Source organism: Trichechus manatus, unplaced genomic scaffold, assembly GCF_000243295.1.
Source record: "Trichechus manatus latirostris isolate Lorelei unplaced genomic scaffold, TriManLat1.0 scaffold00068, whole genome shotgun sequence".
NCBI classification, from domain to species: Eukaryota; Metazoa; Chordata; class Mammalia; order Sirenia; family Trichechidae; genus Trichechus; species Trichechus manatus.
In genome coordinates, this window is record NW_004444004.1 from 12,700,385 (window position 1) to 12,719,152 (window position 18,768).

Sequence of the window (18,768 nt, forward strand, 5' to 3'; positions counted from 1 at the left end):
GTGTGCAATACCAGGGCTCCTTTGGACAGCTTCCCTAATGTGTGTTTTTCAGTATTTTGTAGATTGTGGTTGTCTTGAAAGACTGCAAGAGGCAGAAGATCTTAATGACGAGGGTTAGGAAGATACAACAGATTTGTGGTTTGCTCATTCAATCATTTGGCGTGTCATTTGTAGGAGCTGGAGGAGATCCATGAATAAGACAGACAAGGACTGTACAACCACAGATCTTTCATTCTACTGGGAAGAGAGACAGAAAAGAAAGCCAGCAGGCATTGTACTTCCACACCTCATGATGAAGGCTAGGGTGGGGGAAGGAAGCACAGACACTAGTACAGTTAGTCCCCGACCTAACCATGGAGTCCTGTTACTATGACACTGTCGTAAGTCAGTTCTGACATAAGTCGAATACCTCTTTTTTTTTCTTAGTTTTCATTATTATTGCTTTTTATTATCACTGTATTTATAAATCTAATCTTTTTGTTTGTCTTTCGGGGTAGGAAACATTACATATAAACTTACAGATATATTTTAATACATACATAAAAATACACAAATCATAAAAATTCACTCTGACTATGAAGGACGACGTTGGCATTTTGTCAGTTGCGGTAATAACTCCACTTGTGGAAGGTTCTGGATCATCTGGATTATCCCTGGGAATGGGGATGGTGTTTCCAGTCAGAAAATGAGCAAGAGTTGTCTGTATGGTCCTTTCCTTTTCTTCTTCATATATTTCACAGTAACATCGCACTGCTTTCCAAATCTGCCTGTCAGTTTTAGCAGAGCGATCAGTATTTGGGTCCACGTTGTCAAGCAACTGAAGCCCCTGATTTAGTTTAGAAAACTAAATCCACTCGGCAGTGTTTTGAACAGTAAATCTTAAATTGAGCGTCTATGAGTAAACATGTAAGAATAATAACATCAGCGAATTACGTGCTGCAGCATTGTGTGTGCACCACTCGTCTGTCAGTTTGTCGTACTGTGATGGCTTGTGTGTTGCTGTGATGCTGGAAGCTATGCCACCAGGATTTCAAATACCAGCAGGGTCACCCGTGGTGGACAGATTTCAGTGGAGCTTCTAGACTAAGACGAACTAGGAAGAAGGGCCTAGTGATCTGTTTCTAAAAAAATTGGCCAGTGAAAACCTTATGAATAGCAGCAGAACATTGTCTGATATAGTGCTAGCAAATGTGTCCCTCAGGTTGGAAGGCATGCAAAACATGACTAGGGAAGAGCTGCCTCCACAAAGTAGAGTCGACCTTAATGACGTAGATGGAGTCAAGCTTTCGGGACCTTCATTTGCTGATGTGCCATGATTTGAATCAAATGAGAAGAAACAGCTTCAAACATCCATTAATAGTTGGAATGTGGAATGTATGAAGTATGAATCTAGGAAAATTGGAAGTAGTAAAAAATGAATTAGAATGCTTGAAGATAGATATCCTAGGCATTAGTGAGCTGAAATGGACGGGTATTGGCCATTTTGAAACATATAATCATATGGCCTACTAAGGTGGGAACGATAAATTGAAGAGGAATGGCGTCACAGTCATTGTCAAAAAGAACATTTCAAGATGTATGTTGAAGTACAACACTGTCAGTGATACGATAATGTCCATATGCCTACAAGGAAGACAGTTAATACAACCATTATGCAAATTTACGCACCAACCACTAAGGCCAAAGATGAAGAAATTGAAGATTTTTACCAACTTTTTCAGTCTGAAATTGATTGAACATGCAATCAGGATGCGTTGATAATTTACTGGTGATTGGAATGTGAAAGTTGCAAAAAAGAAGAAGACATTTATAGTACATATACAATCAAAGAAAACCAAACCCGTTGCCATTGAGTCGATTCTGGCTCATAGAGACCCTGTAGTACAGAGTAGAACTGCCCCAGTAGAACTGCCCCCATAGGGTTTCCAAGGCTGTATGTAAATCTTTATGGAAACTAACTGCCACATCTTTCTCCCTCAGAGCAACTGGTGGGATCAAACCTCCTACCTTTCGGTTAGCAGCTGAGCACTTAACCATTGTGCCACCAGGATTCCTTATTTTAGATTTAACTACCTTTAAAACCACGTTTTGTTTTTTTAGAACAGTAAATTTTTGCTTCTAAATTAAACTAAATCTGGGATCTGGAATTAAATCTGGGGTCTGAAAATTAATTCTGAACATGTTAGCAATCAGGATAAGCAAAGGTGAGATAACATGGCCCATCAGGAGTAATGCCCAGCGTGGTTGGAGGGCATGAAATGGAGGCCAGATGAAAAGGAGTCTTATAAACCTTGCTAAAAAGTTTTGGCTTTTATTCTGCAGGTTATGGTGAGCCATTGAAGGGGTTTAAACAAGGGAATACTATGGTCCAATTTAATGTTTCATCAAAAGTGTAGCTATTTTGTATCAAATTAGCCATTAAAAAGGTGCTGGGAAAAGAAAATAAGTGCAGGTTGACAGCTAATCTTTTCAATCTGAAATGTCCAGGCTAATTTAATCTCGGTCTCACAAGGAAAACGCAAGCATTTTCTCTGTTAAAGAAATGCTCTTCAAATAGACAGAGCTCTCACTTTTTAATTTTCCTCGATAGTTTTGTATGTAACTCTGATAAGTAGTTTTCCATAATTCGGTGTATTGCTCCTGGAAAATACAGACAATGGGGCGAATTTTCAGCAGCTGCTGTCATTTTATGGATTAATTTCCATTAGTGCTGTAGTGTCTGACCTTCTGGCTTTCAGTACATAAATATGAGTAAAACATCTGTTCATGTCAGTCCACTGCTTAAGAACCTCCACTGGCTCCCCATCTCTCATACACTAGGAAACAGTCCAAACTTACTGCTGTGGCACATGTGGCCGTCTATACTTCTGCTTTTCCAGTTCCTTTTGGCCATTGCTCCCCATCCTGTACATCCTCAGACTCACTGAACACGAGCTTATTACTTTGACTCTCTTCTTTGCCTTTATTCACCTTGCCTACCGTGGGAGTTTTTCTTCTGTCCTCCAAGGCTCAGCTTAAACGCTACCTCCTCTCTGAGCCTCCTTCACCAGTGGAGTTCAGCGCTCCTCCCCACTGCATTTTCTGTGTCTTCTGCTGAGCTCTTACCTGTTGTATTGTAGCTCTCTGTTTAGAGCTCTGACTATCTCTCTAGCCCTTGAGTTCTTCAGGGGCAGGGTTCAGCTTTGTATCCCATTGTCTGACACATGGTTGATGCTCGGTGAATGTACAGAACTAAGCTGTATATTATCGGACGTTTTGTATTTATGGCTGTGAGAGCTCCAGAGGAGCCCTCAGAGAATGCCTAGCAGCAAGCCAGTCAGTGGAATCTATGGCTACAGCATAGGATGCTCAGACATTGAAACCTAGCCATTCTAGTAAGGAGCAGCATGGATGATATACTGGGAACTTCTTTCTTACAAAATACTAGAGGTGTTTTTAGGGATAAAGACACGCAACTGGTTATTTATTTAAGACTTTCACAAAACCTTTTCTAGGGGTCAGCCCCTAAGACTATTTTCTTTCAGATGGTGTCTCTGGTGATAGGGGATTTTCTCATAAATACGGAGTTAGCTTAAAGAAGGAAACAAAGAGCACAGAGAGGCCAGGCATTGTTTTTTTAGAGGAAGATGTGTAAAACAGCTGAACACTCAAAAAATGCTTACCCAAGGGATGCTGGTCTTATTCAGCACCCTTTCCAGGGGTAGAAGAGAGGCCAAGCCGTAGGAGTGGTACCACAGTGTTTATGTGGACAGGAAAGCGGGAGATGAGCTTCTGGATGGACAAGAGTTGGGGAAATAATTCAAACTTACTAAGTGCTCGGCTGTCGGTGGTTCAAACCTACCAGCTGCTCCACGGGAGAGAGATGCGGCAGTCCGCTTCCATAAAGATTACAGCCGTGGAAACCCTATGGGGCAGTTCTACTCTGTCCTATAGGGTTGCTATGAGTCAGAATCGACTCACTAGCGATGGGTTTTAGTAGGATAGTAGGCTTTGAGCTTAATTATAACCTGCTAAAGCAACGTGGGAGTGATTGTAGGCTGGTCACCGAGGACAGTCTGCCCAGGGTGTGTTAGGGCCAATAGGACAGTAAAAATGCATCTTCCGGAAGGGCTTCCGCAGCGGTCTATGGAATCCTGCCTCACCTCAAAAAAAAAAAAAGAACCTGGCTGAAGAAGGTATGCCTACTTAATTGTGAGTAGGGTAGATACAATAAGCATGGCTTAGGTCACCACAGCCTGGAAAATTATACCAAGAGATGGGACATCTGACATTTTAAAGAGGTACACTGAAAAAAAAGTCAAAGAAATTATCACTTTATTTACTTGAAATAGCTTTAGAATATATTATTTCATGAAGTAGTATGGACTGAAAATATTAGTAGGTTCAAAAAAAGTAGAGATAATTTTAATTAATAGAGCCAGTATAACTGATTATGAAAAATTAAAACAATTGTGGAAAGATGCATTTTTTTGTCCCTGTTAAGGTTGATTTTTCAGAATAGGGCCCATCAATTTTCTTCATTATCAGGAGCAAATAAGTGGGCTAGGTATACTGATGGTTGGATACAATGTGGAAAATGATATGTGGCTGCTTTATAGGTTACTGAGCTTTTGTAGGAGTCCCTTGGTAGTACAAATAGTTAACATGCTTGGCTGCTAATTGAAAGGTTGAAGGTTCGAGTCCCCCCTCTGGCACCTCATAAGAAAGATCTGGCGATCTACTTCTGCAAAGTTCTACTCTGGCACACATGGGGTCACTGTGAGTCAGAATCAACTCAAGGGCAGATGGCGAGTTAAGCATTTGTAACTGGATAGGTTTGTATTGCTGTGTTCAAATGGTACAAACACGACCTTTAGGATTTTATGTTTTCATTAAATGTAAGTAATTTAGCTGGTTAAATCCTCATATTTGTAGAACATCTGTGCACTTTAAATTTTGTTCTGCTTAAAAGTGCAAGATATGTTATGGTTCTGTTTATAAAACTCGGGAGTCAATGCAAGGTCATTTTTTGTTACAAGTTTACAATGAGACCAAGATCCAAGGCATATTATAAACTAGTTGATGAGCACAGAATGGGTACAGTCTAATTCCTACTTGCATGAATGAATTATTTGCAAAAATTTTGTATGTCTATATGAACTTGTTAAATTCTTTGATTGGTTAAAAAGTTATTAAATATAACGAAGATCCTTTTTTTTTTCTTGTCGGTAATGGTGTGCTGAAGAATAGAAGCAATGTTCCTCTAGCTTTAAAAGGGTACTTTGTTGTTCTCTCAATTTACTCAAGCACCTCTTTTCATTTTCTGCGTCTTTTTGTCTTACCATTGAGTCATTTAAATGCTTCTTAGCACAAAGTGAATTAAAAAAAGCCAGGAGGAATAGAATTCAAATCAATTTTCCTACCTGTCAGCTAGCATGTTGAATACAGATAAAATTATTGGTTAAAATAAAGCTTGAGGGTATAGAATTCACCAGAATCCTATTTATTCATTTTCACATTCTCTTGGTTATTTGGTTAATATTTGAGTTGGCTGTAATTGAAAAACACTTGTTAACTGAATTTGAACTAATCATACAGCGTCAACCATTTCTTTTTGGTGCAGTGACTCTGTGTATTTCTTCCATCTTCTTTTGTTGCTTCATAGGTCATTCAATATTTTGCCCATAGAATCCTTCAAAATTGCAACTTGAGGCTTGAATTTTTCTTCAGTTCTTTCAGCTTGAGAAATGCCCATCCTGTTTTTCCCCTGTTGATTTTCTAACTCTAGGTCTTTGCACATTTGATGATAAATATTTTGTCTTCTCGAGCTACGCTTTGAAATCTTCTGTTCGGCTCTTTTACTTCATCATTTCTTCCATTTTGGTCTTTTCAACCATTTTGGTCCTTTCTTTCTTTCCTGTCTTTTTAGTGACCTTTTGCTTTCTTCATAAATGATGTCCTTGATGTCATCCCATAACTTAGCTGGTCTTCGGTGGTTAGTGTTCAGTGTGTCAACTCTATTCTTGAAATGGTCTCTAAATTCAGGTGGGATATTCTCAAGGTTGTACTATGGCTCTCGTGGACTTGTTTTAATTTTCTTCAGCTTCACTTTGGACTTGAATATGAGCAATTGATGGTCTCTTCCACAGTCGACCCCTGGCCTTGTTCTGACTGATGATTGAGATTCTCCATTGTCTCTTTCCACCAATGTAGTCAGTCTGATTCCTGTATTTTCCATCTGGTGAGGTCCACATCTATAGTTGCCATTTATGTTGTTGAAAAAAGGTATTTCCAATGTTCAAAAAAGTCGTTGGTCTTGTAAAGTTCCATCATGTGATCTCAGGCATCGTTTCTATCGCCGACACCATATTTTCCAACTATAAATCCTTCTTTGTTTCCAACTTTCATATTCCAATCACCAGTAATTATCAGTGCATCTTGATTACATGTTTGATCAATTTCAGACTGCACAAGTCTATAAAAATCTTCAATTTTCTCATGTTTGGCATTAGTGGTTAGTGTGTAAATTTGAATAACAGTCATATTAACTGGTCTTCCTTGTTTGTGGGTGTATGGATGTTATCCTATCACTGACAGCGTTGTATTTCAGGATAGATCTTGAAATGTTCTTTTGACAATGAATATGACGCCATTCCTCTTCAATTTGTCATTACCAGCATAGTAGACTGTAAGATTGTCTGCTTCAAAATGGCCAATACCAGTCCATTTCAGATAACTAATGCCTAGGATATCGATCTTCAAGCATTCCATTCCATTTCATTTTTGGCAACTTCCAATTTTCCTTGATTCATACTTTGTACCTTCCACGTTCCAATTATTAATCGAATTTTGCAACTGTTTCTTCTCATTTTGAATCGTGCCATATCAGCAGATAAGGGTACCGAAAGCTTTACTCTATCTAGGTCATTCAGGTTGACTGTACTTTGAGGAGGCAGATCTTCCCCAGTGGTATTTTGAGTGCTTTCCCCCCTGAGGGGCTCATCTTCCGGCACTGTATCAGAACAGTGTTCTGCTCCTATTCACAAGGTTTTAACTAGCCAGTTTTTCAGAAGTAAGACTGCCGGATCCTTCTTCCTAGTCTGTCTTACTCTGGAAGCTCCGCTGAAACCTGTCTACCATGGGTGACCCTGTTGCTGGTATTTGAAATACCAGCGGCATAGCTTCCAGCATCACAGTAACACATTTCAGGAGGTAGCATATGATCAAGAACTAACGGTACTGAAGGAAGAAGTCCAAGCTGCAGTGAAGGCATTAGCAAAAAAACAAGGCTCCAGGAATTGATGGAATACTGATTGAGATGTTTCAACAAACAGATGCAGCACTGGCAGTGCTCACTCGTCTATGCCAAGAAACGTGAAAGACAGCTACCTGGCTAACTACCGGAAGAGAGCCATATTTGTGCCCATTCCAAAGAAAGGTGATCCAGCAAAATGTGAAAATTATTGAACAGTATCATTAATATCACATCCAAGTAAAATTTTGCTGAAGATAATTCAAAAATGGGTGCAGCAGTGCATCGACAGGGAACTTCCAGAAATTCAAGCCGGATTCAGAAGAGGACATGGAATGAGGGATATCATTGCTGATGTCAGATGGATCTTGGCTGAAAGCAGAGAATATCAGAAAGATGTTAACCTGTGTTTTATTGACTATTCAAAGGCATTCGACTCTGTGAATCATAACAAATCATAGATAGCGTTGTGAACAATGGAAATTCTAGGACACTTAATTGTGCTCATGAGGAATCTGTACATGGCACCAGGGTTCATGAAAGACTCATTAACAACCTGCAATATGCAGATGACACAACCTTGCTTGTTAAAAGTGAAGAGGACTTGAAACACTTACTGATGAAGATCAAAGAGTACAGCCTTCAGTATGGATCACACCTCAACATAAAGAAAACAAAACTCCTTACAACTGGACCAATAAGCAACATCATGATAAAGAGAGAAAAGATGGAAGTTGTCGAGGATTTCATTTTACTTGGATCCACAATCAACGCCCATGGAAGCAGCAGTCAGGAAATCAAAGGACGTATTACATTGGGCAAATCTGCTGCAAAAGACCTCTTAAAAGTGTTCAAAAGCATAGATGTCACCTTGAGGACTAAGGTGTGCCTGACCCAAGCCATGGTATTTTCAATTACCTCATATGCGTGTGAAAGCTGGGCAGTGAATAAGGAAAACCGAAGAAGAATTGATGCCTTTGAATTATGGTGTTGGTGAAGAGTATTGAATATACTGTGGACTCCCAGAAGAACGAACAAATCTGTCTTGGAAGAAGTACAGCCAGAGTGCTCATTAGCAGCGAGGATGGTGAGGCTTCTTCTCATGTACGTAGGATGTATTGTCAGGAGGGACCAGTCCTTGGAGAAGGACATCATGCTTGGGAAAGTAGAGGGTCAGTGAAAAAGAGGAAGACCCTCAACGAGATGGATTGACACAGTGACTGCAACAATGGGCTCAAGCATAACGATTCTGAGGATGGTGAAGGACCAGGCAGCACTTTGTTCAATTGTATATAGGGGTCAGTGTGAGTCAGAACTGACATGATGGCACCTAACAACAACCACAGTCATACAGCGTGTATACAGACTTGCTTTTTCTTGATTAAGAAAAAAAAATGTATAGGTTCTCGGGTTCATGTAAATAGCTAAGTAGAAGTGGTAAAGGAAAACAATTTGGTATTTTAAAAGATTACTTCACTTTTTAAATTTCTGAAAAGGAAACAGATTGGTTGTATTTTTCCCCCAGTTTCTAGTTTACATTTAAATATCTTTAAATCCTTATTTTGTCGATATATAAAACAGTAGGTGGTAGTTCCTAAATTAAAGCTGGGATGTGAAGATTAGTTCTGAAATTGTTAGCACTGCCTTGCCCCTTCTCTTCTTGTGTGCTGCGTTTTTGGCCTGGAAGGCATATGTGTAAGATCAGTCTCTTTATTCAGCTGATTATCCCTCATGAATCACAAAAGTTCTCACGGCTCTCTTCTAGGTTCTGTGGCGGATACTGCGATGAATTAGACACGGTCCACTGACAATATCGTACTGTTGTTTTTTTTGTAATTTGATTCTCACCCACTTAAGGTTGAATCTGCCAACTCTTTCCCCACAGTAAAGACCTAAGGTGCTAATCCCTACTGATTAATGGCAAATACTAAATTGGAAGCATCAGCCTAGAAATGAAAAACTCCTTATCCAATTACATTACAAGCGCCTGAAGCCAGCCAGTTCAGCAGCATCAGGACAATGAGAAAGCAAGAGTTCACTCTGGTAAAGATGATCGCATTGTTTGAGTAAGTTTTAACCAATCCTAGAAGCAATTTAGCAATCCTAGAAGCAGTGGACTCAAATATAGCAATGATTGTGAGGATGGCACAGGTCTGGGCAGTGTTTTGTTCTTTTGTACATAGGGTTGCTATGGGTTGGAACCGACTCGATGGCACCTAACAAGAACAGAAACAGTTTGTAATGCAAAATCCATTCAAGGAATAAAATGTGTTAGGAATGAGGGTGGGGAAACGTTTTGTTTTTGTTAAACCCAGTGCGTGCAAGTTTATGTGTATCATGGTTAAGAGCATTGGCTCTGGAGTCTGTCAGATACAGTACAAGTTTTAATCCCAGATCCCCTTCTTTGGACCCTAGATAATTTACTCAACCTGTCTGAGCCTCAGTTTCCTCATCTGTAAAACGGGCATAACAAAAGACCCATGCAGGATTTTTGTAAGAATTGGTAGATATAAGATACTTAGCTTGGTATGGGGTAATACTCAATATAAATGGTAAGAGAAGGTATAAGGTCCTGTTCCCACTCTCCACCTGTTTACGATCCTGCTGAGAAGACCAAGCAAACAACCCACAAAACAGTTAAATGCCAAGGCAAGGCTATATATGAGCACATGGCACAACCATTGGTAAAGACAATTAAGGGCTGTAGACGAGAGAGGTGGGAGGTCATAGTATCACAGGAATAATGTATACCAAGAACGGAGTTAAGAATAAGCATGGCCCAGTGATCTCGGGCAAAGTATGATTTTTCCCTTAGCTGTTTTCTTTATGAAAGGTCTGTGTTTCGAATGCAATTTGTATTTGCATTTTCGGCCAAAATTTGCCTTGAGAAAAATCTTTATAAAAATCTGTTCACGGCTCTTTTGCCAAGTTGGGTTGTACTAACTGAAAAGATGGCTCACCTTCCCCTAGCATCATCATTAGATTATATTAGTTCAAAGCTCTTTCAGTACACAGAGTTCCTGTTAGGAAGGAGGAAAAGAAATGAGTTAGTGAAAGGTAGTCATGTGATTTAGAAAAGACAGGGTCATAACAAAGTCAAATACTCTTCATTTGAACCTTATTAGAATTCCTTATAGTTATGGTTCCTTTGTTGCCACATTGCATAGGGTCCCCCTGTAGACATCCCTAGTCTACAATGGTCAAACCTCTCTGTTGTGTCAGTCACAGCATAACTTTTGCTGCTCCTCACCCTTAACCACCACTCTCAACAGTGATCTAGTCTCTTTTTATAGAGAATTTAAGAACAAAAGTAGAAGACAAGATAAAATGATCTGAGACCACATATACCCAGACACATGAAATTCTTATAATTGATAGAAATGTGAATAGATGGGCACATATATTTTAGTGTGCAAAAAAGACTTGCGTAATCACTTTGTTGGAAGACCATGTGGATATCAGAGGGTATGATAGCTGTATAGAAGCCAAGTGGGCCTTTAAGTTATGACAGCTGTGATCAGCTGGAACTAGCCTGAATTTCTCAAGGGCAGGGTTGGCTTCATTTTCATCTCTGTATTACCAGGGACTAGCTCAATAAATGTATCATACATGGAACTTACTTTTCTTTTCTGCCAGAAATCACATGCCCCCAGTGGCCATTTTGAGTGTAAAACATTATTTTAAGATACTCTCTGTGGAGAAAGTACAGGGGAGCCAAGTGCGAAGGGGGTCTGGAGAAACTCCCAAAGAGGGAGGTGGAGGAGTAATGGGAGGGAGAGACTCATTGAGTAATCACTTCTTTTGGATGTTACTTCTTTCCCAAGACTTGTTATTTTCAATCAGAAAATGTTCAGGTGCCATTGAAACTGTAGTCTGTGAGGATGAGCTTTTTAACTTTCGGGCTAGAAGATTCTTTCTCAAACCAGTTGTTGCCATGCTCCTTTTTGCCCTGAAACTTAATTTGGAGGATGGGATGGGGGTGGAGTCGCAGATTTGTTTCGGATTGGCTCTGTGCCCTGTTCAGCCTGCATTCTGATCTGTTTCCTAGTGTGATACTATGGGAGGGAGTCTGTGAAGCCAATGTTCACATTAAACTTGCAGAAAGAGACATTCTTAGAATTCTTAAGGAGAACTGGTTTCTGAAGTAAGAGATTTACCGGTAAAGTAATGACCTTTGGTGTAATATCTAAGAAGTAACCAGGCTGATTTTGTGCTGTTTACAAGAGGAATAACTATGCAATTTTTACTGCTTTTCAAATGAAATTAAATGGTATGGTTCAGTTTCTAATGGTAGCATAAATAGACTTGTTAGTTATGGGTGCTTTTAAATCCACGAATGGTTGCATGGTTGAATACACACACATACGTAGGTACATATTTATTTTAGGATTACAAACATGGTTTAATATTTATACATATATAGTTGAGTTGATGAAAGGGCAGTCATTCCATGCAGTGGGTGCACAGGCATCACTAGAAAAGCATGAAGTCAAAGGATTTGATGCTGTTAGTGAGTCTTAGGATCCGTTGTTTCCTCTCTTTGGACCGAGAAGCAGACTGTAACAGAATCTGTACTGAAGAGTATCCTTTTTCAACCCCATGTCCTTTCTTCCTATGTTAGAAATCAGAATGTTATCTCAATTTGTGGAATTCTGCATTTCTTCACAGTTTTAGGGTTTACACATGGAAGCCCATTTAGATTTGGTCCTTTAGTAGCTTGAGTAAGCTTAGAAGAGTGCACTGTGTCCCAGCTGTGGCACAAAACTCGACATTTTTTGTCTGCCTTAAGCATTATGCTCTTTTAAGAACTGTATGGGATCAAATTGACAACAGCAGCTGGAAAGATTAGTTAGGAACTTTAGGAGCAGGGAGTTTATGTTAATGAGAGAGGAACAACTTAAACGAAGGGTGAGAATGGTTGTACAACTCGAAGAATATAATATAACCAGTGTCACTGAGTTGTACGTGTAGAAACTGTTGAATTGGTGTATGTTTTGCTGTGTGTATTCTTACCAACAATAACAAAATAAATAAAATTAAAAAACTGACTTATTTTGATGGGTCTGAGGAAAATACCGATTTTTTTTCATTCACAGGAGTGATACAAAGTTTTCTTTTTCAATAAATGTATTTCAATGCAGAAGAGATTTGATTTGAAGAAAAGTATGAAGTAAAGGACAATTTAGAAGGTGTGGCAAAAATCATGATGAATGTACATCAGTGTTGAGTTTGGGAAACATTGCCAATGGAATAAAAGGACCAGGAGTTGGGAATCCTAGGTTTGAATCTCGGTTCTGTTACTAAATGTAGCCAGATGAACTTGAACCTCTGAGCTAGTTTCTTCATGTATAAAATTTGAAATGATGGTATTTTCCTTGTCTACTTGACAGGTTTTTGGTAAGAAACAGAATTGCATATGAAGTGTTTTTTTTTTTTTTAAGACTGCAAAGTACTCTTCATGTAAGACAACCACAAAACACTAATAATATTACTAGCAAGTTATTTCAATACTGAGAAGAGCTTAGGGAGCAGTGAATGAGAACTTTCAAAGGCAAATCATTCCCACCCACCCCCATGGTGAAAACTCAATAGATTGCAAATTTAGGTTGACAGTTTTCCTGTCACTGCTTAGGAAGAGAAGACTGAAACATATGCTTGCTCCTCTCCAGATTGCATAAATGCTTTTGCCTTTTCCTTAAACTGCTACAGAACTATATTGAAGTATACAGTGGAACTGCACTATTAATGTTTATAAAGTATCGTTTGTTATAAAGCAGGTTTCTGGAGTTTTGAGAAAGCACCTTTTTAGGCCAGCCAGTGTGCAAAATGGTAGGAAGGATAAATCGCAAATCTGAGAGAAAAACCCTTTCTTGTGCGTGATAGAAACTTTATTTAGGGTAACCGAATAAGTCTAATAATAAAATGATAAAGCTAATAGAAAACTTAGATAAGGAATCTGTCCTAGACTGCTAGGCAGAGCCACCACTAAATCACGATAATTCTAAAAGTCAGTGTTTTCCTTGTCCCTGACCCAATTGAGTTACACCTGAATTCTTCTGGATGGGTGTAGGGTGTGGTTTTAGGGCTGACTCCTTCTGCAGCCCCTCTCTTCAACTTGCAGTTAGAATTGTGCTTTTAACATCTGGGAGAACAGTTGCCATTTAGTGTATTCTGACTCAACGGCGACCTCATGTGTGTCAGAGTAGAACTGCTCCATAGGGTTTTCAAATGGCTGATTTTTCAGAAGTAGATCACCAGGCCTTTCTTCCAAGATGCCTCTGTGTGGGAGAGGGGTGGAGAAATGGTTGACTGGATGGTGGAGACTTAAGTCCATCCTCTTTTTTCTTTTTCTTCTTCTTATAGAAGTGAAACCTGATTCACAGGCCTAGATCTTCTATTTGGGGAAGCTTTGTGGGACCCAGAATAGTCACCTCAACTTTTCCTGTGGCAGACCTACCCCTGATAAATGAAGTAGCAGTGAAGACCCAGGAAAGCTTAGTTTAATCAATTTTCAGTGAAAAGTGAAACCTTGTTTTCTATAACCTGGATCTGTGGCCTTCAAAACACACGGGGAGCTGGAAGTTTCATTTTTAGGAGACATTGTACATTTAAACAAGTGATATATTTTGTATGCTTTTCCATATTAATTTGATATCTGCATTCAAAAGCTGAAGGAGAGTTTGCTTTTTTATTTTTCAAAGTTACTCAAAGCAGGTACTTGTGAAATTATAGCACAGAGAAGTTAACAGATGCTAATTCAACAGGTTAAACGTTGAGATCGCTGGGCTGTTTTTGCAATTGGTATTGGGAGGATGGAGCCCTGGTGACGAAATGGTTAAGCGTTTGGCTGCTAACCAAAAGGTCAGCAGTTCGAATCCACCAGCTGCTCCTTGTAAATGGAAATCCAATGGGGCAGTTCTGCTCTGTCCTATAGGGTCGCCAGGAGTCAGAATCGACTCGACAGCGGCGGGTTTGGTTTTGGTTTTGGTTTTATTGGAAGGATAGGTGGCATCAAAAACAAGACTTTTGTTTTCAGTGCCCAAGGTTTGCTTTCTTAAATGGGGTTTTATTCATTTAACCTTATTTATTTAACATTGTGAGTAAACCATCACAGACTTGGAGTATTAGACCTAGAAAATGCAGTCAGAGTTCTTTGTCACTTGGTTCTGTGAAAACATGGTAGGTATGGGACAAAGGGTCAAATTTTCCTATCAGAAAATCTCTGAGTTACCAAAACAGGAATGTTTTCTTCGATTTCAACTTGTTTTACACTACTATTCAGAGACATGATAGGGATGAGCAGCTTGATTGGATCTTATTGAAATATTTGCCTGCTAATAATCATGGGCCTACAAATCCAAACACAAAAACGCGAGACTTAAAATGAAGTATATCTTTGTTAGTTTGATTATTTTAGATTTGTTGAGCACATTCTCATCGGTTAGAGTGGTTTACTTTAATCTTTCTAAGTAATCTCATAGAGGAGACACTGAGATACCGCTGAGATACGGAGCTTTGATATAGCTGTGACCTATTGTGAGCCATATATAAAAACTGTTCTCGAAGGATTATGTGGATATAATACACTGGCTACTGCCTCAAGTACTGTGTACACAAATATAAATATAACCCCGATTTTATTGTTATATTAAGTTTTACTACATCTTAAATTTGAGTTTTACTTATGTAGTTTTTACCATAAAATTATTAAGAAAAAACAATTTAAGTAAAACAGTGCTATTAGAAATCTCTAATATGTACCTAACTTGGTTTAGAGTAACATGTTGAGAGACACAGCTGCAATTGAATCAGAAAGTCTCAGAGTTCATGCAACAATTAATGATTGGATGGCAACCATGTGTCAGGCACTGTTCTAGATGCTGGGGTTACAGCAGTGAATGATTTAAAAAAAAATTCCCTGTCCTCAAATAGAGTGGTAAAATATACGGTATATCTGATCATGGTTAAGTTCAAAGGAGGAAAAAAGTGATAGGAAGGAAGGTGGTGGGTTCTATATCTTGCACAGTAGTATCTTTGTGTATTTCTGAGGGAAGGAAAGGCCATGTAATGTGGGAGGGGCAGAGCCTTTTCAGTACAGACCCAGGTTTGAATTCTCACTCTGAAGGCAGGCAAGTTACTTAATCTGAGTCTGTTTCCTCATTTGTAAAATGGGGATAAAGATTAAACCTATTTCATAGGGTGTTATTATGAGTATTACAAGAGAAAACATACAGAAAGCACGTAGCACAGTGCTTGGCATAAAGAAAGGGCTCAGGCAATGCTAACTATTACTGTTACTCTTATTAATGAGTCAAATGCTGGATGCCTCAGAGTCACTGACCATGCTCCTTGTACCCCTCGCCTCAGGCTGAGGCCCTACTATCCATGGCCAGGTTTTCAGGAAGCCCGACTGGGATCCACTGACTTTGTCCCCTGGAACCTTACCCTTTCATGCCCTGCCTACTGGATCAAGCATCTATCTCCACTACCCATGTTCGCCCCAACTATGCTGGACCTTGATACAGCTTTTGGACAGTGTGCCTGCTAGAGAGTAGCACATGTATGTTGATGCTTTCTCTGTTTCGGTTATCCAGTGAGTAGTGCGTATTCAGTAAATCTCAACCGAAACAGGTTTCTAAACAGGTCACTTTTTGTTTTACTTTAAATTCAATGCAGATAAGCAGAGTACGATGCTATTTCTCCGGAACTCTTATCTTAGCAAAGAGGGTTTTGTGTGTGTGTATATATGTGTTTGGTGTGTGTATCTAAGAATGGAGACTATTTCTCTTGTGAAAGTGTCTCCTCTGTTTGGGTACTTATCAGTAATACCTTCTGCTGTGAAATAATGTATCTTTAATAGAGAGAAGTTTATCTGTTGTGAGTTTGACCATAATAACGTGGTTTTTTTTTTTTGGACTCTTATAAAGGAAAAGACCAAAGTTGTGGAGCCCCTGGACTATGAGAATGTTGTCACCCAGAGAAAAACCCAGATTTACAGTGATCCTCTCAGAGACCTGCTTATGTTTCCAATGGAAGATATATCCGTGAGTTCACAAGCACTTCTTTAAAGAAAATAACTGCACTTTCCAAATCCGTTCTTACAGCAAAAGTCTTCTGTCTTCTAGATCTCGGTGATAAGTCGGCAGCGTAGAACAGTGCAGTCTACAGTACCAGAAGATGCTGAGAAAAGAGCCCAGAGTTTGTTTGTCAAAGAGGTAAGAGGCTCAAAGGCCACAGAGTATTAATCATACATTTGTCGTATTTTCCCTTTAGTGTAAATAGAAAATAAAATTTAACTGACTTATCTAACAAATCTAGATAATGTGATACAGAGGATGCAATTTAAATATTTCGCCAAGTAGAGTTTGTTCTTAGTCTTTTTCTTTTGGATTTGAATACTCTCTCGACCTGAAGTCAGAGTTTTCAAAAGGGCATATGAGTTGGGCTTTATTGAAGCCAGTTGGTTTAGAGAGAACACTGTTATTGCCCAAAGGAAGAATCCAGCAGTAACATTTCACAAATGGTATTTAAAAGTCCGTCAGCTTATTACCAGACTTTTAAAAAGTAGGTATATGTGTACTTTTCCTATATTTAAAATTAAAGATTTGAATTTTCTTTTAGTGTATTAAAACCTACAGCACAGATTGGCATGTGGTAAACTACAAGTATGAAGACTTCTCTGGGGACTTCCGAATGTTGCCATGGTAAGATTCGAATTCAAGGAAAACATCCAGTAGGAGAATTACTCAACTTTTTAATTCTTTTTTGTTTAACCACTTGGGAAACCTCTCAGTTATAATTTATGATAAAACAAAACCTCAAATAACCAGCATGTTTCGTGAAGGGAGTATTTTGGTTACTTGAATATGTTTTAACCTTGCTCATTGACATTTTTTCCAAAATGTCTTGAGTTCCCGTTTTGGATTTGGTGCATCAACATTGACCATAAAATAATCTTTCTTTGATTCTGGATAATGTATTAATCATTTTCCAGTGGAGTTGATTAAAAAGCTAGAAGGTATTTGGCTCAATTTGACCGCAGGACATTGCTTGCAAATTTTTTTTTAATTAAATTTTTTTTATTATGGGTGACTACATATATAACAAAAATTACCATTTCAACATTTTTACATGTACAATTCAGTGACATTAATTATGTTCATCATGTTGTGCAACTATCAGCACTGTCCGTTTCCAGATTTTTCCATCACCCTTAAGAGAAGCTCAGCGCCCCCTAAACGACGACTCCCTTTTTCCACCTTCGTACTACTCATGATGCCCACTAATAAACTTAGGTCTCTATACATTTGCCTATCCTAGACATTTCATATAAGTGGGATTATCTAATATTTGTCCTTGTGTGTCTGACTTATTATTTAACTCAGCATGATGGTTTCAGGGTTCATCCATGTTGTAGCATGTACCAGGATTTCATTTATCTTTATGGCTGACTAAAGCACCGTTGTATGTATGTACCACGTTTTGGTTATCCATTGAAAAAAGATTTTAGACATTCTGATACAGTAACATGTTTTATTGTTACTTGTCACTTTCTCGTAAACTTTGAGTGCTGAAAACATCTCGATAACTGACAGTTCTGGTACAGTAACTGCCAAGCATAGTGGGCCCTCAGAGCACTCCGTAGTCAACCTATATGTAGCCCACCAATCATTCTTCAGGATGTACAGTCGCAGCTCTAGCACATGGGTTCCTAGTGTCTGCACCATACTTTTCAGAGGCATGTAACAATAGCACATGCTTCCTGCTTCCAGCATAGTCTGTCTCCACCCAGAGGTATAGAGATAATTACACGTATGTGTGTTTTTTACATCAGCCTGGAGGCCTCTCTTATTAAAAAGATCTGTCATTTTAATTCTTTGTTGTCTCATCATAGTTTCACCTTTTGTTCCTGGTAACATCAAGTTATCAGATATGCTCTTTGTTAAATCTTACTCCAGTCATTGATTCTTCATTTTGGTGATAGATTTGATAATATTTAAAACGTCACTTCGTTTTGCTTTTCATTTAGCATGCTGGTTTTTAGGCACCGAGGGACATGCTCTCAAAAGTGCATCTCTCAGTTGGGTTGAAGGACTGCTGTGAGCACACTGGCCCAGGAGCCTGACTGTTGGGATTCAAATCTTATTTTTATCAGTTACTAGCTGGATGACCTTGGACCAGTCACTCGAGCTGTTTGTGCTTCCCTTTCCTCATCTATACTACTACTAACCTCACAGGGTAGCACATGTGAAATATTTAGGAAAGAATACGGGAAAAATAAGATGTTCGTGTAGCTTTTTTTTTTCAAAGCACTTTCCCAGAGAAGGAAACTGAGTCCTAAAAAGCTAAGATGACCAGTCCAAAGTCATACAGCAAACAAATGGAAGAATAAAAAAATTACACTATGTTGCTTTTTAAAAAATATATACTTTATTTTGTTCAATGGGAAGCCTAGGGGGCAGTGAGTTGAAGATAATGGTGATGGAATAATTTGGAAAAGGATAGTGAGAATAACAGCACAACTGGAAGAATGTAAT

At 38.9% G+C, this 18,768-nt stretch overlaps 1 protein-coding gene across 11 annotated transcripts in view; it reads left to right on the forward strand.

Moving 5' to 3' along the window:
- Positions 1–18,768, forward strand: part of DOCK11 (dedicator of cytokinesis 11) — a 193,211-nt gene that overhangs the window by 30,658 nt on the left and 143,785 nt on the right. For all 11 annotated transcript variants that reach the window (XR_002824626.1, XR_002824627.1, XM_023734487.1 and 8 more), the window contains exons 2-4: positions 16,159–16,275; positions 16,357–16,446; positions 16,853–16,935. Coding sequence is in view for 9 of the 11 variants with exons in the window: in XM_023734487.1 (XP_023590255.1) it covers positions 16,159–16,275; positions 16,357–16,446; positions 16,853–16,935 (290 nt within the window). In the remaining 2 variants the exon portion in view is untranslated. The remainder of the gene's footprint in view (positions 1–16,158; positions 16,276–16,356; positions 16,447–16,852; positions 16,936–18,768) is intronic.